Genomic DNA, 21,864 nt, shown 5'->3' with positions numbered 1-21,864 from the left:
TATCATTATTACCATTGTCATTATCATTATTATTGATCTGTCTTGTTTTATTTGTGTTTTTAAACCAATAAATTGTAATTACATAAACATTTTCAATTGTCAAACTTTCAATATCCTGATCGAGCTGCGAACATACAACAATATTTTTTAAGCTATGTAAAAAATATATTTTTAGAAGTAAATTTTTCTAAAAATGAACTTATTTCAAAAAAGCAAATCAGGTTTTAAGTAATCATTACTTTTCAACGAATTCCTCATTGTAGATGCTAATGGGTGGAATAGAATGCACTAGCAAAGAGGTGGGCTTCAAAAAATTTGCACATCTCTACTGAAGATAACAGAGGTAAGAAGAGTAATAAAAAAAGAAAGGCTTTAATATCACAAAAACACTTATTCAGAATTTACATAAATTGTATATTTTACAGACACAGTACATAAACAAAAACAGATTTCTTCTTTCATTTAACTCTAATCCAGGAAGGTTCACAATAGGCAGGAATAAAATGTGACAATTTCAGCTTAACATTAAGTTTAAATTTCTCAAAGCTGATCTCCACACATGTTTGAATGAGAAATGCTATTATAGTATAAAAGATTTTTTAGAGGTTAAGTGATGTACAAATTACCATATTTATTTAACTTTTAATTAAATAAAATGAATATACTGACATTTTATGCATAATTATTTTTTATGCTGATATATATTTCCGCATATACAAAAAATGTTGTTATTGATTCTGGTAATAAAATTTAAAAAAATTAAATAATTATATACTCATTTTAAAAAATTTAATTTAATTTACATTTTTTTAATGTAATTTAATATTCTATTACATAGTTTAATAAATAAATGTTTATTTTACTAAACATTATATTATTTATTTTTTTTATTATTTAATACTTTAATGCAAGTTTATTACAAAAGTTAACTCAATTTTTATTGAATATCAATGACATTTGTTTTAACTGCATGATAAATCTGTTACTTACATGTGCCATTTTGTTAATTAGATATTTTTTTTATAATTTTTATTTATTTATTCAGGTTATTTGATGAAATGAAAAAAATATTAAATAATTATGCACAAGTCTGATTCTATTTTAAGAATGTTTTTTATTATTTTTTATCATTTGCAATCTTCTGTTAACATGGTACCTAAGTATCTATACTGTCTTACTTATTCAGTTCTTCCTTCTTTTGTGCAAACATTCATTCGCAATTGTCTCTTAGCCTCATTATTTTTGTTGTCCTAACATTCACTTTCAATCATTCAACATAGAGTCTTCTAATTAATTAGAGATATCCTGATATTCACCTAATAAATATCCTGTGCTTCACCTCTTAAATAAACATATCATTTCTAAACTTTATTCAACAAATTTTTCTTCATTTTATACTGATTCCTTCATAGGACATTTTGTTGTATCTTCAACATGCTTATTAAATAAAGTTGGTGATGTCATTGCCTTACTCCTTTTCCTAAATTAAACCTCTTAGTTTAAACATCATTTATTTCCATAACTGTTTTGCTGACTCAGGTAGTTTTAGTTAATCTTCTATCTTTCTAATCTAGTCAGTCTTTACCTTCTTAATGTTTCCAACAATCTACCCCATTTAGTAGTTAAATGCTTTTTCTATACTTGTAAGACATATACTTTGCATATGATCACACAGTTATTGCATATATCACTATAGTTGTTGGCTTCTACCACACCATGAACATTTTTTATTGCACTTCTTAATCTTTCTTCCGCAATTATTTGGTCAATCTAATGTTATTGTTTTAATCTCGTGGTGATTTACATCTGCACAGTATTCTTTTATGGTTTTTAAGCAAAACACTAGTTATGAACAATCTTTTTTTGATGCACAACTCTATAAGCCTATTCCTCCTTTAATTCTGCATGCCCAGTCCATACTTTCCCATTACTTTTTCTTCCATCCTTCCCCAACAATAGCATTCCAATCTACTATTATTATCCTGTAACAGTCTTTTCCTTCCTGTCTTTTAATTTTTTCTACCTGTTCCTAAATTATTTCAATCCCATTATTTCATACTGACTATATTAAAAGCTCCAAATTCTTATATACATTAGACATAAAACTCTCATAACACTAAATTTATAATAATTTTCAAGGCAAACATACTTTTATCAAATAAGTAAAACTAACAAAAAAACACAAGACACATTTTGTATTTACAGTAGACTAAAAATATTTCCTGTTCTTAAAAATTTTAGAAAAAATGGTAAACTAACAATAGTTCAATTAAATAAATGTATGATGTGGCAATAAACATCAACAGAAAAGAATGCTTTGTGAAGAAATCAAACATGTGTTTAGTTTCAATATAAATGTTATAAATTTAAAAACTTAACATAGTAATGTTTTTAACTAATGATAAAAGTTTTCAGTATTTTTAAATTTAATTTTTTTTATAAAAAAAAATTTATTATTAAAACATTTCAATTTCCTATTTTTAATTGATTTGTTACAATAACAATTGAATTGTCTCTTTTCATTTGTTATAGAATATATAAAATATTTCCTCTCCCAGCATTTTTGTTTAATCATGAACTAGAATGACTGGTGATAAAAGCTGTTGCCACTAATTTTTTGAATACTGTATAAATTTGTGAATAAAGTTAAAATTATTCAGTGATCTGGTTATTTAACTAATAATAAAAAAAACTCCTTTTTTCTATTTGTAAAATTAAAACTAGGGCCTTTAATTATTCAAATTTCTTTGGGTTTTATCCGAATGAATAAATTTCCCAAACATTTTTGGATCATTATTGATAGCAATTTTAAAATATTCGTAATTTTGTGTTTCGCGCCAATACATGAAAAAATTGCAAATGGTAATTTGTCTTTTCATTGAAAACTTCAACTGCATATGGAAAAAAGCAATAACTTATTTTTACATTTTTGGTTTGAAAATGGATTTGCTAAAACAAAATCCTATTATATTTTTCACAGTAAAGCGATCGTTATTTTATAATCCTAATGGCTCTGGAATTTAAACACTCTTGAAGTTATTAATATGGCCTTGGTTTGGTTGCTTTTTTCGAGTTTTGTAAGCTGTAAAAATGTGAATATTGTAAAATAATTTTTTAAAGAATTTGTTTTGTTTTGGTATTATTAGTTTCTCTTTTTTGAGTGGAGGTGTTTTGTTTGAAGAATGTCTTCCAAAAGGTAAGTTACTACTTCACATTAAGCCTATGGCATGTAAACTTCACATTACTAACTTAAGCTGCAAAAGTATATAAATTCTTGATTTTTTTTAATTTCGTTTCATCAGGTTTATTATATTTAAATCTAAGATTTGAATGCCCATGAAGTTTACTAACTTAAAATTGGAAAATGTTTTTCCATGAAAAAATAAATTTTTTACTCAGTTAAGTTTAAACCCCATTATGTGTAAAATTCTTATTGTTTCAAACCAATCCTGAATCATTCAATTTTTTCGGATACTGTAGATTTTTGTTTGATACAACTGACTTTTGTGTGAATAAGCGGAATCTGTTGCTGAGAAGGTTAGGTTTCCTCTGCAGCTGCATTTTGCAAACAACGTTATAAACGTGCAATTTCCCAAAATAATTTCGTTTTGTGTTTTAGTATTTTGCTAATGAAATAATTTTCAAATAAAATAGGTTTGATCACTGTTGTTAAAAGACTGGCCTGTGTGTAGGCGTTAGAGTACTTAGCATCTGCTGCTTGCTTTTTAACATGTTTATCGGATGTATTTCGTGTACATACTTAACGGCATTTGTAGTATTTTGGTGATTAAAATGAATGCAACTTTAGATATCATATTATTGCAGTACGTATTTTTAGTTGAGTTCATATAATTTGCTTTATTTGATAGAAATTTCATTATATTATACAAGATTTAAATCACTGTGCAGGAAGTTGCAGATGTTAGTCTTGTTCCCTTTCTATGTTTACTGTTTAATTTTTTAATTGAATGCTTTGGAAAGAATATTAATCGTAATTAATAACATTTCAAACACTGTATTATTATTCTAATCAAAATTTAAACTAACCTACTGTGAATAATAGTTATGTACACCAAGTAAGCCTTATTTTTCTTGTATTTGCAGGGATATTTTTCCTGAAATATTAAAAATGGCCAACAAATTTGGATTAACATCAACTAATCAGAAAATTCCTACGTTTAATGCAGTTATGTTTTTTAATATTAACAAAAAGTGTTTTATAGAGATGTGAAATTCTTCTAATAAGAAAGTGCAAAATGTGTTTGAAATTTTGAAGAAAATTTGAATGTGGCGTATAATTTCATGTGTGAAATTTTATACCATGTTAATATTAATGAATACATTTTTTAGCTCTTATTCATTAAATGCTTTTTTTAATTTTTTTTTTATTCATCATAATTTGTAAAGTACAATTTTGTACACGAAGTTATTTTTAATTCATCTAGAATTGTTTAACATTCCTATTCCCATTCCAGAGCTAGTGAAGTGAATGGTCTATGTAAATGAATAATTTATAAAAAAATAGTTGAAAGTTACTGAAAAAAATTATTTAAAAAATAAACTAAATTGATACCTACATCTTAAATTCTGATAACTAATAAAAACAAATTCAGAACTGAATACATACACCTTACAGATAGCACATAGAAAAGCAAATATAAGCACATGTATCATAAGTGTGCAAAACCTAAGTTATTAAAAGTTACAAAGTTTCATTAAATTAAGAAAAAACATATACATACAGAGTATATAAAAAAGTAATTTCAGTAATTATTTGTGAAATTAACAAATCTAGCGTACCTTTTTATTCATCAGTCTTTCATTTTGCACTTTTTTTAAATAGAAATGTATATCTCCAAAACAAATTAAACTATTTTAATGAAATTTTAAGTATTACTTAAAACCAATATTCTATTCAAATTAAATAAATATTGAAATTTTACGGTATAAATTTCAAAGTGGGAGCACTTAATTTTTCACTCCTTGAAATCGTAGAATTATAGTGTCAGGAAATAATTTTTTATTAGCTGACATTTTAAGCATTTTATTGTGGATGAAATTACACATATTTTCTTTTAAATCTAATTTCATACACCAGAGATGGTTTGGAAACTGTTAATGTTATCTAGGCCCAAAATTATGAAATAATTGCATGATAGTGTTTATCAGCTCCATTTAATGATAGTATTTTACAATTCAAGTAGTTGATAGTGATCAAATACAATTAAACAAGTGAAGTCTGTTAAAAAATCTAATAAAATGTTAAAATAAATTACAAAAATCTACATAAAAATACAAAGTAAAAGTTAAAAAGTTTCATTTCCTCCTAAACAATTAAATCAAAACTTAATAACTGGTGACTCATCTGCAAGTAAATATTAGATAAAAACATAAAGCTACTAACTAACATGCTGGTTCATAGCTAGTGATAGAAGTTAGTCCTGTTTTGGAAATCAACCTGTAAGAGAGCTGAAAGTACTTGACCTGTTTCAACAGATGACTGAAGAATATCCTATATGTGTGATGGCTCCAAATAACTTGCTGACAACTGTTTGTTCTACATGACAATTTTGGATCCTTCAATTTTTTTCAGAACCTTTCCTCTAATTTAGTTGTTGACACAGACCTCATCAGTCAATCATAATCATTTGTCTATGACCCAAATATGTCAGTATTAAATAACCACTGATACATTTTGATAAACATTTCACTGGAAGGAAGGCTACAATTTGTATAGACTTTCTGATAAAGGGAGGCAGCTTCTGCAGCAGATCCATTTGTTTTCTGTACAAAATGCCTGACAGTTGTGTTCCCTATTTGTAGCAAACAATTTGCCTCATAAGTGTCAACATTTTTTAAAATCACAGTAATACACAATACACATTGATCTTGTGTAGTTATTCAAACACTATGATCAACTGTAACTTTAATTTTACTAATTTGTAAAGAAATTAGCTTTCTTACAAATTTCAATTAGGTAATACAGACTAACTAATACTCAGTTAGTATATATAATTAAATGGTAAAGATAGAACTCACAAGAGATATCATGCCAGTTTAATGGTGTTTTAAATATTTGAGTCAAACTGATTAATATCATTATTTGGAGGAGGAAATAAAAACTGACATTTAATTATTTTGTAATTTTCAACACAGTTTCAACCTCTCTTTTTTTATTATAACAGGGCTCTTAGATGTCAGTATGCAAATAACAAGGTGTCACATTTTATTCATAATGAAACGCTTAAATGTTTTTTTATAATTAGCACTATTACTTCCTGACACTAGTAGAGCTATTATGAAGTGAAAATTTAAGAGAGCCACTATTTAGAAATTTATTTTTCTATAATTTCTATGTTTATTTAATTCATAGAAAATTTTAGTTTTAAAAATTATGCCATATTCCATTAAAGTAGCTCCATTCTATTCTGGGGCATATAAATGTATATTTAAAACCACAAAATGTTGGACAGAAAATGAAAAATAATGTGTTTTCAGATCTGTATTAATAGGAACTTTTTCTTGAATGCTGATGTTAGGACCCTGCTAACAAAATATTGGAATTTTTTTTACACTATCTGTCTATCTGTAAATATATAGAATGCCTTTTGGTATGTAGTTCTTTTTCATTTATAATAACTTTATCCTTTATACTTGTTCAAAGTAATCAATTTGTTGCAATTAAGAGTCTGAAGCTGGTACACAGGTATCTTCTCCCTCTCTTTCCCTCTCTCTCTCTCTCTCTCTCTATATATATATATATATATATATTGAATAAATAACAATTACATGTCACTATAATTGGTAAGAAGTGTATCATGAATCATGATTAAAATATGAGTGTACTTGTTCAGGTAGGTTTTTCAAACAAGTTTTGTAACTAGATAAGATATTATTTTTTACCTGTAGGTCACTAATTTAGAGTAGTTGCTATACATATTGTTCCAACTACAAGTGATTGTATAATCATTGTGAAACAGATGGACCTCTCTGCCTCGATGATTGATAAAAAACATTTTTAGTTAGTTTCTATTATATTTTATGGGCTTACTTTATAAATACATATATTGCCATGTTGAATATTAATTGCATTACTCTTTTCTTGTTCATCGAGTCAGACTTTCCACAGTTGGACTGCTCAGACAACTTTCAGTCCTTAAAACCACCTTTGCTTCTGTGTTATAATCTCCTAACTGATTTTTCATACTCGACAGTCTGTAGTACTTAAAAGCAGTATACTGGTCCACATTATTGATTATATCTTTATAATATTATAACTTCACTTAACTTAGAAAAATGTTACAGTATCATATAAAAAAAGATATGAAGTTGGATATGACATTCGTAGTCATTTTCCTTCATAAAAATAAAGCTTCTGGTATTTGTTAACTTTTACATATTGCGCTTCTACATTTGAACTGAACATTGAACTGCCATTTTTACTGAACAGATTATTCTTATATAACCAATTACAAGGTAATAAATAGCGTTTGATGAAATCAAGCACTTGCAAAAATTTAAACCTTAGTTTTTGTTTTATCAACTGTTTGCATATTGAGCTTTTGAGAGTGCAGCATGAATGCATCTTGATTAGTCTTAAAATAACTGTAACTTTTGTGTTGAATATTTTAAAACATTTTTTGGCAGTTGGAAGTATTTACAGTGAGCTAGTTTATCAATACTAACAAGAGATTCAGTTAAGACGTTGATAAAAATAAAAATTTATTTTTTCATTCTTCTTAGTGTTAATAATGTTAAAATGTTAAAGTGTTAATTTTAAATGTTAATAGTGTTAAAAATTCTTAGTGTTAATAATTTGGCTAATGCCAAATTGCAGCTAGTTATCATCCCATTTCAACGCTTTGTTTCTGCCTTGAAGCAAATCCCTTATGCTCTCTAAGCTTATCTCCATTCTCCTGCACTTCCAACTAAACTTTTGTGGTTCTATAGCATTTATTTTCATTTAGATCATCTTTAGATGCTCTATGAAAAAATTACTTTTGTATTTTTCTAGTCTCTCTTTCCCAACCCATCTTCTGATCCTTCTACCATAATTTAATTGATGATAGATCTGCCAATTATTTTTTCTTTTTGAATTATTTCAGTAAGAGTTCTATTCTTGTTTACCTCCCTTGTTCTTTGTCATTTATGACTACATGTCCATGTATTTTTCTCCAATCTCCTCTATCCTTTATTTCTAAGGTTTCCAGTTTTTTGTTTTTTTTTACAGTAAACAGATTTTTTTCCTGTAATTTTTAGTTTGTAGGTTATAAGCCCCCTCTAAATTTCACATCATAATTGGCAATATTGTCCTTATAAGTAGGTGAAAAATTGTTCAAAAATATTTTCTTAATGGCAGACAGTTTTGATTCATCATTAAAAATTTTAATATTTGTATCATATTCAAAATATTTTGTAACATCCATCCACCATGTGATTTTTTCTATCTTTTATTTTATAAGATCCTTTTTTTGTTTCCTAGTTTTTATTTTGTGATTTTCTTTGCCTATCATCTACTGTGCCTTAATACAATGCATTAAGGCCCAGTATCCTTTTGTTACCTTTAACTATTCCATTACATTGAATTGGTGTGATTTGTTCTTTTGCTGTCTCATTATTTTGAGATTCTTGACATTATTATTAATTTTATTCTGTTGAATAAATAATGAAAATATTTTGTTGCTACCTTTAGTCTCAGTTTCTAATCATGATGCACTACTAAATTAAATTCTATTATTATTTTTAAATTCTATTAATGATGTCCTTCCAAATACTAACTCCATCATTCCCATTCTTGATTTACACAGTAGGTTTGAAAAGTTCCCGAACTAAATTTCTGTAGTTGATAGAAGTATCGCCATCCCTCGGACAACCAAGGAACTATGTATGACGATTTCTAACGAGTGTGTGTACAAAATTTCATCACGTTTCGTCACTCTAGTCTCGAGTTATATTCGGGCACATTGTGTTTCATGTTACCTTGTGCGAACTCGCGATACGGAACAGAGAACCGCGATCAAGTTTATATTGAACTTCAAAAATCTTTCGTTTAAACTTTTTCTATGATACTGCAAGCATTCGGTGATGAAGCCGTATCTTGTACTACAACATACACGTGGTGGAAGCGGTTTAAAGATGGTAGAGTCGTTGGATGACGACGAACGAAGCAGGAGGCCGTCAACAGCTTTTCACGACGAAAATGTTGGGAAAGTGCGCGCGCTCCTGCTCGAAGAACCTCATCTTACCCTTCGGGCCACAGCAAAAGAGCTAAACATCGATAAAGACGCGGTACGTACAATTCTAATAGAAAAAATGAACCGCCGAAAGGTGTGCTCTCGTTTCGTTCCACATTTCTTGACCGAAGAACAAAAAGTCTTTCTTACGCTCAAGACTTCGTGGAAACTGCCGATAGCGACCCGAATTTTTTGCAAACAATTGTAACTGGGGATGAAAGCTGATGTTTCAATTTGAATTTTAATGCGTAGTTTTTATAGTTTTGTACATAATTGAGATGAATAAAACTGTGTTATCGCTTCAGAAGCAAATTTATGGCTTGTCCGACTTGATGCTTATAGGCCGTGGAATTAGGTATAACGTAGATAGCTAAAACTATTCAGTAAATGATTGATAAAAGCGTGTGATCTTGTGCTTGTTACTTTAATATTTGGATTTTGTCAATTAGCTGCTTGAAATTTATATATTAGTGTCCGAAAAAATCAGTTCATTAATCTTGGTTAGTGCATTTCTCTTTGAACCGTTATTAGAAAAGCCCATAGTTACGATAAAGTTTCTTACGAAGTCGAGGATTATTAACATCCTTTCTGTCATGAATGTGAAAAAACTGTGTGATAATTATGAGAGGATCTTCCTGAAATTTTAACAAAATTGAATCTTATAAATTAGATTTATTTTAAAATTTATTTCTGCATTTGTCACAGGTCACGTGGTGAAAGTTATTATTCCTGAGGTTAGTAAACAGTCATAATTTTATCTTCCTCTTTGTTAGGTCACTCTGCAAAATATAAAGGTGTTTTCTAAGCAGAGAAAAATACTTGTTTAAAGCAGAGAGACCGACTGTAGTTTATATTCTGCTTTAGGCACGTGCATGCGTTTATATTATAAGAGGTTAAACGCACCTATAAAAAAGTTCCACTTAAAAGTTCTGTGCTGGGTTTATCGCTTGCATTTACACGTGTACTCAATATATTCTACGTTTCAACAAGAACTAGACCTATTGTTGTTAGATAAAACTAGTGTTTGTGCCACGAGTGTTTTTTGGATAATGAGAAGGAACATTGTTCTGCCAGTCGTTCTACTCCCATGCATATTATATTGTACTATACTCTCGGCGTTTGTATTTTAAAAAAGGCGCGAACTGTGAGAACGGTCGAGTTTTTAAGCGAGTGGTTGTGGTGGGGGCGGGGGATTTGAGAGTGTTTCTGTGTTGTACAGAAATTACCCTTCTTTGATAGACTAGGGTGTAAGCAAAATTGTGTGTTAAAACCCTGACAAAAATAGGATCAGAGAAATTTTAATTCTAATTAAACGCTTCTCGTAAATAATAGTAAAATAGGTAACTTGAAATGATAGTTGGATTATTATTTAACCGTATTAAGATTTTTAGTAAATCTAATAATAAAATCTGTTATGTAAATAAAAGTGTAATTAATGAAAAGCATCATTTAATTTGAATTACATAAATATTTTTGTTAGCAATTACTCTGGGAAATAACAGTGTAATCTTCCCATTTATTTACGTAAAAATGGATTTAAAACGCTAATTAAATAATTAAGATAGAAATAATTTATGACGTTATAATAAAAGAACCACATTTTTATGTGAACTAATTTTTTTTTCATATTTTTAATGTAGAATCAGCCGTGATTCCGGTTCTTCAGTTTCATTTTTTTTTATAACCCAGTTGTTTAAACATACGATAAACAAATTTCAGATAAGGAAATAATGACACAGAAAGAATGTATTTGTTTTACATGGATAATTACTTGTTATCCAAATGTACAGCTCGTAATAACAATATGTTATTATTTCGTTACTATTTTCATTTTTATTTTCTTTTATTGACAAATGAATAAACGTAAGATGTGCATATTTAATTACACACTAAACGATTTTAGCTGACTTTTCCTTACAGAATAGATAATAAAGTTGTTTTTTTTTTCAAAAATTTAAGTTTCATGCGATATCGAAGCGTTTTTCCTACTATCGAATTTTGTTTTATTTCGGGTATTTTTGCGTAATCGTTTCCTCGAGGAACGATTTAATCTCCTGTTTGTGGGATCCACTATTTGGGGTGAACCAGAAAAAAACTGTATTGTATTTAAAATAATATGTAATCTGTATTGTTATTTTAAATGCGACGCAAAAATCTCATATTTGTAGATTCTCGTGTTATGAATGAAACTAGCAGATCAGTTTTGAGAACTAACGCGAAAGTTAGCATGGTTGCTTTCACTTTCAACATACTATCTGTTTTCCGATCTGAATATGAAGTCCAAACACGCTTAGGTAAAAGATTTCTGAAGTTTGCATATACTTATCGATTTTTACGTTATTTTATTCAATTTTTTGGCTGCTAACTAAAGCTTTCTCCGTTCAAAAAGCCATTTTTTGTTTGTCAAGCACCCCGTTTTTCTAATTTTCTATTCTAGTCATTTTCTTTTACCATTCCTCTCTAAAAAGCAACGAAAGACAGCACAGTATAGTTTTTAAGCGTCATAAAATATATTTTTCATTCTCAGTTAAATTTTCAAAATTAGTACAAAAATAGCCTGCTCATTCTTTTTCTAATTTGAAATAACCAGCATCTATATTATATAATACCAGATTATGGTAGTTGTTTGAAAGCCATTATCTGTTTTAAAATTCCTGTATAGAATATTGCCGCCCTCCAGTTTTCCTAAATTTGTAACTTTTTTTTTAAACCTGACATTGAAATCTGTCATCACAGCAGCAAAAAGGTAAACTTTCTGAATTATTGGGATATGTTATTTAGAGTTCGTAATACAGTAGTAACTTATGTGAAGGATAACACGTTATTTACAGTGTAATTCCCGTAGTAAAAACATTTTTACCTAGATCTTAATATGTCTGTACTGGCCAAAAAAAGGATTATTGAAATACTTTAGTCTAGAGAAAGAAGTATGAGAATATTTTGAGGTCTTAATACCGGTTGTGGAAACAGGTTATAAATTCTTATTTTTTTTAGAAAGGCTTTTATATAAATAATGTGACATCGATTTTATTTCAAGTCTACCTGCGGATGAGAAAAATTTTCTGAAATAATTAGGGGCATACGTAATATCGGCTGATTTTAACTGTTGGAAAGTTTTTCTCGTTTTTATAAAAAACTAAAAATGTCTACCAGTATTTTCTGAATTGATCACTTTACTGCAATTGTAGCTTCCGTACCGGCTGAAGAATAAACTTTTTCTAATATTTTATTCTGATAAAAGTATTTAGTTTTACAAAGAACTGAAGATCAATGTCCGCCTAAAAAGAGAGATACAAATTCAGCGATTCCAAAATATTTCAAACATTAAAAAATTTCAAGATGAAATTTTAATCCATGAAGCTTTTCAGTGGATAGAAAGCAGGCTATTCCAGTTTTTATATGTCCAATTTTTTTGTTAGATAATCTTATATTTCGGACAAAGGTCTTTTTAGTCCAAAAGAAAGGAAATCCATGATACGGGTAATCGTATGAATCTGGTTCAGAAAATATAAATGACTAAAAAATTATTACAGTTTTAAACTATTGCTCATCATTTTCTTTCCATTGCCTATCTTCTAGTAATGAATGTCAAAGACAGACCTCTAGTTTGACCGTATTGTCTGGCGAGATCGCTTCTTTTTTGTGATGACGAGCCTAAAAACATTTCCTCATATTAGATTCTGGGATACTTGATTATATAATTTATTTTATAAACAGTACCTTCATAAGGATATGAAAATAACTATGAAATAAAGTTAGAAGATAAAGAAGTACATTAGTCAATTACAAATTGTTACAAAACAGATGTCTGGCACTATTTTCGCAAAATAAAATTTACACACGCGAACGAGTGCATCTCATGTTGTAGGCACCTACAATATTGTATCCCGTATCGTATACCTTATCTATAAATAAACTTAATGCGAGAACATCATTTCTAGATACATCAAATTACCAGTAATGAACCCGTTTTTTCATACGGCAAAAAAGATGTTTTGAAAGGTTTTTTTACAAATTTGTTAACTTTATTATAAATAGACCAAAAGGATTTAATTTACAAAGGCGGAACAGCTCAACAAGATTTACGATTTTTCCTAAATTCAAGGTTGTTCGTATTGAGTATCTGTGATTAGAAGTGGAAAGGCAGAAAAAGAATTAACTATTTTAATATTGTTATAATTAAATTATTATTACTGTAATGTTTAACGTAGGATCACGTACAACTCGTACCAAGCTCGCAGTTCTGCTGCTTAAATTCAAACCGCTCAGATGAATTACAAAGGGTTTCCTAGTTATAGAATCGCCAAGTTGTAGAAGTGAAAATTAGATTTTCACTTTTATCACTTTATTACAGTGACTTCTTCGTTGAGAAACACAGTAGCAAATGCGCCGGTGGCCAGTGTTCTTTCGTCTTGCATTTTGAATTTATTTTAAAATTATACGTTTAGCCGGGTGATTTAGATGTACACGTATTTGGATCTGTTTATATTGCTTGTTCGATTCAGACGACCTCAACATTATCGAACTGTATGTTGTGTTATTCTACTGACCTTGAAGACTTTTATAAATATTTATCAGAAAAGGGAAATATACTGATTTTATTTTATTTACATAACAATTGTTATTAATAATCGATTATATTAACATCTATGACATTTATATTTATAGCTAATATTTTTTTTTTAAAATGGAGAGCAGCTGAATTACTTTATTGGTTGAAAATATTTTATTATTTATATTGGAAATATTTTCAGCCATTTTTCTTAAAATAATTACATTTTTATTTGGTAGACGAACGACGTAATTTTTCGTACGATTGTTGAAACGGAACCTGCTTTATTTGCTTCAGTTCTCGTTCCTTGAATCCTTTTATTAAATTTCATCCCCGACTAATAAATCACAAAATAAAAACAGTTTTGCCAAAAGGAGAGTGGCAAGGTGCGATTTAATCAGCTCGACGAAAAAGAAAACTTGACTGGAAAATTGCTTCAAATTTTATTTCGTCCGTTAAATGTGCTAAATTACACTCTTTGCACGTAAAGTTTCACAAAAAGGGAGCGATTTTAACTTTTATCCTATTACTTTTTGTTCAAAGTACACCCTGACGCCAAAAATCTACTTTAACAGTAGGTAGCCCATTGGTAATTATTTCAAGTGAAGGCTAGCGGAATTTCCAGTCGTGTAAATTGTTATAGGTGTACCTATTAAAATAAGTTCATTCTGCGATTACCGTTGAAATAAGCTTGAATAAGGTAGAGGAAATCCACCTAACTACCTGCATACTTCTCACATCAAAAAAAATACCATTAGTGTAACCTGACCTGCCATATAAGTGGAAACCGTGGTCTATTTCTTTTATGCGCCCAGAGGTAAGTTGGACTACCTTCTTGGCATCATAACGTAATTGTCGCTCAGTCGCAAGTATATCAATGGACATAATACCAGAAATAACAAGGAACCGTTTCTCGAGAAACAGTCCTATAGGCAGTAATCACAGATAAAAGTAAGGAGACGTTGGGCTCTCAGCAAAATATTCATAAAACATTTGTACCTCATTCGATGAACCCAGACAGGTACAACAAACAGCATTTTAGCTTTGTACACCATCACATAGAACACGCATGGTTTTGAAATTAAGCCCCCAATCGGGGTAAACTGCTCTCCGAACACCGAAGAAATCATTGCAAGCCGAATTCAACAACCCAGAGCAGGGGTCTTAAAACACTACTCTGCGGACAACCCGTAGATAGCGGTTTTCCTACTTTTGAGACGCCGTCTTGAAGAAAACGTCTATAACACATTTAGCTCATTCTGCGTACAATCACGCTTCTGCAACTGAAATAGTTCAGAGGGCCACCACAAATTATTAAAAGCCCCTGTTATGTTCAAAAGATTACTTAGACATACATAGACTTACTAGAAGAAACAATGTTCATAAGCTTAAGAATAGGATCTTCTGTGCCCCTGCCTGGGCGAAAACCATAATGATCATCCATTAACAACGTTCTACAATTCAATCCTATCAGTAATACGAAGATGCAAGTCCTTCTAAAAACCTTTCTAATTACTGGCAGGAGCGTTAAAGGCCTATAAGAGGAGCTTACAGTGGGAACCTTGTCTCTTCTTTAAACAACAATTTTAGAACACCTTTTATCCAGTTAACAGAGAAATAGCAAGCGAAGAGCATCCTGTTAAAAATTCTAGTCAAAGTACCAACACAAGTTCCATGGAAATCCAGGGCTTTATTCCTACCAGATCTGCAAATTACTTGACGTACCTCTGCCTCTGTAATTTCCACAGATAAAATACCAGACAGAAAAGCAGCCCTCTCGGACTCACAGATGATACAAGGTTTCATTAGTCACAACATCATCCGGCAATAAATCATCAGTATAATATTTAAAATCTCAGCTTTATTAGAAACAACCACCAGCAAAGGACTGATTTTCAGGCTCTGCGATAAAAAGGGGGATTAAATATCTTTCGATAGCCTTGCGTTCCGCTCCGATTCGATTCCGTGTATGGTAATCTTGCAGGTATCTTTCATACTTCACAAAATTTCCACATCGTATTCCTTTGCAGAAGCTTCAGGCTTGTGGTTTGTATTGTACATGATGAAAGTAAAAACTACTCGTTTGTTACCTTAGATCATCTTTTATATCTCTACTTCTATATTGTATTAAATCAGATTTAGTCATAAACCAAATTTTTGTTGTCGCTGATTAATATGGCAATAATGCAACGCCAATAATATAATAATGAATAGTTGAATTAAATCGATAATTCGTTAGTATACATCATAAGAATACTTATATGTCCATAAGAATATTTATATGTATCATAAGAATATATGAATTAAGATCAAATGTGAAGTAAATTACATCTGATAATACAATAAACTTTATGAATACATTACGTAAATATTCAATGAGGCCCCTCCGGCCGCACAGCACTCGTTTAAGCGGTAGCTGAACTCTTTCCACACACGAGGAAGCATATCTTGTGTTACTGAGTTCACCGGATCTGTAATACAGTCCGCAGATCGGCCAGATTTGTTGGTATAGGTGGTATGTAAACTTCATCTTTCACAAGCCCCTGCAAGAAAAAGTCACATGGCGTGAGATGTTTTCTTGGAGGCCAGAACTGAAGAGCCAGGTCTTCATTCCCGAAGCGTCCTATCCATCTTAGAGGTAGAGATTCATTCAGATAGCGTCGAACATCTATGTGCCAATGGAGAGGAGTTCCGTCCTGTTAAAAATTGAAATATTGTGAATATTCATTTAGTTTAGGAAAATGCATGTTTTCCAGCATATTTAAGGTAAAATTTCTTCATTTCGTCTCATTTTCTTCTCTGCTACACGCGCCCAACCCGTAGTCTTGCCTTTAGAGAGACACCCTGTTCGTTCAAACTGTTGAAATCAATGACATATGTTCTTCCTTGTTGGAGGGCCAATGGTAAATCGGATAAGAAACGTACACAGTGCGTTTGTAGTTGCCGACTGAGATTTGCCGTACTCAAGAGCACAGAAAACCTTGTGTTTCACTGTAGCCATCTTACTCATAACTGACATGTAATGGCGATGCAGAAACTAACGGTCGTTAGTTTACGCAACTACATGAGCTCTAACGATGTCATTCAAAACTTTCGGACCTACTCTTAAGTGATGAGTAGAATAGTATCGCTTGTGTATTCGGGTATTACCTGCATTTCAGTGATCTTGTGTTGATTTGCTACATTAAAGAGGGCAACGAGAATCCACTTAACTCCTCAGTTTCCTTTGCAAACCTTGCATGGATGTTATTCTTGAGGGTGACTACATCATTATCGCAGTCACTCGTCGCCTCCCAACCTTTATAGTTATGGCACTTCCGCGGCATTTAACAAAAAATTTAATTTAATTCAATATTAATATATGATCAATGCGATCGTTTAGGATAATTAAATGTTAAGTCATTTTTTTTTTTTAAACAAAATTGTATTAAGATGAAGTTCGATTAAGAAATACTCGTAACGAGAATGTAGTGCCGACTAGTTGAATTATCCCGCAACTCATATTGTATCCATGAACTGTACGTAATTTTTTAAACAGGATTTATCAGCTGTTTTGCTTTATTTATTGTTAATAATAAATATAGGATAATCGAAAGTCGCACAACCCTAATTTTTCTGCTTTGTAGGAATGACAGTTAAATTTTTAAATGTTATTTTAATTAGGGTAATTTTTTGTGTGACAGAATAGTGTATGGTAGCACTGCAAGTATCACGTCTGCAATAGTGGGCGTGGCACCAAGCAGTTTTACTCTGAGCAGCCATATATCTTTTACGCAAGAACAATGCGTCTTTATTGTTGTGAGTTACTGCGAATCGAAATCGTAGGCGAAGTGTCAAGAAAATTTTTTAAGCTTTTTTTAAAGCTTTTCCAGATGCTAATGTGCCAAACAAATCAACTGTATGTCGTTTATTTAATCGTTTTCGGGATACAAGTAGTAGTATGCATGACCGTAAGCGTACTGGTCATTTAAGGATTTTAACTGACGACAGTCTGCAGACGACCAGTGAAACACTTCGTTCTCCAAAAAAATCTCCTCGAAAACTTTCCAATCAGATTGGGCTATCTTACGGAAGTGTTCATAAGGCTACTAAAGTTCTAAAATTACATCCGTACCGGATTAACGTAAGTCATCGGCTCCAAGAACCAGATAAGGAGAAAAGAATGTATTATTGGTGGTTTAGAAATTTCATTCGAAATGACACATCTGTTCTAGGCAAGGTTTTTTTTTCAGCGGTGAAGCTTGATCTCATCTTAGCGGATATGTTAACAGTCAAAATTACGAAATATGGGCTTCAGAGAATCCACATGTATTCCACGAACAGCCGTTACATTCGCAAAAAAATTGAGTGTGGTTTGGTGTATCTCGTCGGAGAATTATCGGGCCTTAATTTTTTCGGAGACCATCACAGCTGATCGGTATCAAGAAAAATAGTCATGCGATTTGTAGCTTTGCTACATGCTGATGAACGTGATTGCTAGCTGTAACAAGACGGAGCAATTGCACGCATGGCGAACACTAGTATGCAATTCTTCCCGATTTCTTCGATGACCGGATAATCTCTCGTGGTCTATGGCCTCGTTCACCGGACCTTCCGATTTTTATTTGCGGGGTTTTTGAATGATAATGTGTACTCAAACAACCCCCATTCGCTTGAAGAACTTAAACAAAATATTGAGGACTGTATATCAAACTTCACTGCTGCTACACTGAAATATCGCATACAATGTAAGAAAACACTTTGACGCATGCATTGAAAATCATGTTGGACATTTCCAGCACTTAATATAAACTTGTAAGTAATGCTTTTATAGATGTTAATATTATTTTGTAAATTAATAAAAAGGCTTTCTAAAAAACAATATGTGTCATTTGGATTGCGCGACTTTACGATCCCCGTTATTAATATATTTATAAACACTGTGTGAATGTATGGTATTATGGTACTAACTCACAGTGTTGATAAAGTTATGTAACCCGTATATAAAATAAATTATATTTATTTAATAAAAATTGTAATCTATATATTACAAGAATCTAAATAAACTGTATTCCACACACCCCCCCCCCCCCACTTGGTTTCATAATAAATGTTTAAATCCTTCTGTTCTGTTCGGATTTACTGTATTAACATTGTGTTCGGATAATATGATCAGTTTTTTTTTTTTTTAAGTATTTGTATTGTATATAAAAACTAACAACTTTCTGGTTAAAATTATTTATTATTAATACGCAATTCAATAGATTATAATACTTATGTATTTATGAAATATAATATCAATAAATTGGATAATAAAATCAATTGCAACAAATACAAATGCATTTACTTGAACAGCTTACTATTCTACATTTTAAAAATTTCGAAACACATTAAATAAATGTTAAAAATTAAAACGCTAGATGTAATGGATGAAAACATTAATTAAATGAAAAATAGGTTGTAATATAAGAATTGCTCTTGAAATACTCCGGTACATAAATAAAATGCAGATTTACAAAAATATTTCTATTTATAGCTAAAACAATAGTAAATGACATGTTGCTTGCACAAATGTTTGCTGCATCTAGAACAAATAATGTTGTAAAAAAAAAATACTTTGAACAAAAAATGTTCAAAGTATATACAAGTGTATTAGCAATGGGGTTGCTATGCACATGTTCTTTTAAATAATTATTTACCCTATAAATTATTTTTTAGATTGTTTCCGATAGATTGTTTGCTGCCATTTTAACTTACACGCTTATACAATTAAAATAACGTAACTTTCACAATTAAAGATCAACAAAAGAAAGTACACGCCTGATTGATATAAAACCGTAATCTGAACCGGTCGAAATTTTATTACAAAACAGAAATTTCGTATGCGATGACAAACATGATGCAACAGTGTCTTGAAATAGAAAAAAACAGACTATTTAAAATAACAAGTAAATTGAATAATATAAATGATAATATGTCAGTTTTTTTTATTTAATAAAAGATTTGTCTCTGTACGTGACTGTTACTCGATAGCAATGCAAAAAGGAATGCAGTGGTTCGATCGTGAAGTATAATATGGGAAAATACTTACGATTTTTTAGAATGAGATAATCTTAAGGTGTACGTAAAATATCTTAAGGGTTATTGAAAATTTTTATTTCAGTTTTTGCGATTTAGTTACCTACTGAAAGTACTGTATTTGTGTGAGGACTTACTAGATTTCTGGTGCGTAGCTAATGATTGATGTGGTGATCTACTGGCCGTACGCGCTCCACGCTGCTGCAGAATACGCTGTGGGCAAGATGAGGAAGTCGCCTGACCTTCACCCGCAAGATGATTTCAAAAATATTATAGTCCGATAATTTAAATGATTTTAATTCAGCATCATTTCAAATTAGTTTCGTAAGACAATGCTTGAGATCGTCATTTATTTATATCATAGTTTTTGTTCAAAAATTCCTCCCAATAACATTTTTTCCAACTTTTCTTAAGTTGTCCAGCCAGTACATAGGTATCGTCTTTTTTTATTAAAGTCCCTTTTGAAGACTAGCATTCCTGTTTTTGGAAATTCTTTCCGCCTAAACTATAAATTTTATTTTAGCACAGAATTTGTTTCATATTGAGCGAGTGATCTCCTTGACAAGTATCCATGTCTGAGTTTACTGTTAATGCGTTCGTGGAGATTATTGTCGTATTTTCATTTAGTTTTACAGGATTATTCCTGTAATTCTGATTACAGGATTACCGTAATTCTGATTACGGTAGCAGTAGAGGAGAAATTTTGCTTTGAGCCTCGAGTACCTTATTGCAAAATCGCGGTCAACCGATTTTATTTTTCTTTGAAGTTGCCGTTTATCTCAAACAGCTGAAAACGAAGGACATACAAAACTTTCACGAGCAGTGACCCTTGTAAAGGTCGGCTTCGAGTTTTTATGGAGGAAAAACAAATTTTACTGTACCGCTGTTATTCATTAGAGATTTACACGTTGTAAGGTTCTGACTAATTTACAAGGATTATTTGCGTGATCAAATAGAATGTAAACTACTGTAATGTGCGGCAATAAAGACGCTTATATTGTAACTGTTGTGTCATTAAAAAAGTGTTTTTTTATTTTAAATAAAATATTGTAATATATTCATTTTGCGTTAAACATCAGGTATACTACGTCTTTATTATTGAACAGTCTTGATTAAATTTGTTACGTTACGAAGAATTTTTTCTTTGTTGTGTTTTGAGTTACAATAATATTTTTTCTTACTGCATTCCCTTTTTTCTTTTGCCTGTAGCTGCTTCTGTTAAGAAATGTGTTAAGTAAATCAATTATCAACTTTTTATTGAATTTATCATTAGAGGAATTATGTAATTGTTTTCAAACCGCACACACAGCATGTGTAAAATGCTATTTTAATTATGGGGAACAGTCTTGAGCCTGATTTAATTAGTTACTTTTCTGTGAAAGATCTTGAGAAAAGTTTTTATGAGTTTCTGAGCCAAATTTTTTCTTGCCTTGTAAGCTATTTTTTTATTATTATTTTTTTTTTTATTTCAGTTCCCTTCTTTTTTACCGCTAAATAGATTAGTTGCATGACTGTGTGACATAAATATGTCTTGCCGTGAAGGAGTCAGGTCAGTTGTTTTAATCGTTGATAATACGCCCTCGTTAGTTGTACTAGATCTTTTATTGAATTACAGAAAACTTAGGAAGGGCAAAAACAAAGGTTTATCCCAATACTGAATTTTTAACCTTGTCGTGTACATTTCTCTCTTTTCTGAACAGTTTTATCTTTATATCTTTTTGATGACGTCATCTTGATTGAAGAAATAGAAACTTCTATCTTTTCGTTTTTAGAGAACGAGACAGATGGAGTTAAATAAATTCAGTGCGCTCTGTGTTTTATCATCCTTTCATTGATGAATTATTATTAAAAGTAACGTCGAAACAATTTTTTAATCCGTCTTTTTAAGAATCGTTTCAGTTCGGTGCTCATATTCATCGGCGACAGTGTCGGCAAATAGTAAAATAATGTAGCAGTTTACAACATAATATTGATTAGTTGCGATTTTAAATTTTGTCCTGAGTTTTACGAAAATTAACTTGA

General features: G+C 30.6%; 1 protein-coding gene across 1 annotated transcript in view; it reads left to right on the top strand.

The window, feature by feature from the left end:
* Positions 1-3,043: 3,043 nt before the first annotated feature.
* Positions 3,044-21,864, top strand: part of hpo (serine/threonine-protein kinase hippo) — a 161,920-nt gene continuing 143,099 nt past the window's right edge. Inside the window, exon 1 of the mRNA XM_075359461.1 lies at positions 3,044-3,196. Coding sequence (XP_075215576.1) covers positions 3,183-3,196 — 14 coding nt within the window. The 5' untranslated portion in view covers positions 3,044-3,182. The remainder of the gene's footprint in view (positions 3,197-21,864) is intronic.

This window comes from Lycorma delicatula, chromosome 1 (assembly GCF_047948215.1).
Source record: "Lycorma delicatula isolate Av1 chromosome 1, ASM4794821v1, whole genome shotgun sequence".
Taxonomy (NCBI): domain Eukaryota; kingdom Metazoa; phylum Arthropoda; class Insecta; order Hemiptera; family Fulgoridae; genus Lycorma; species Lycorma delicatula.
This window is presented reverse-complemented; position numbering and strand designations above follow the sequence as displayed.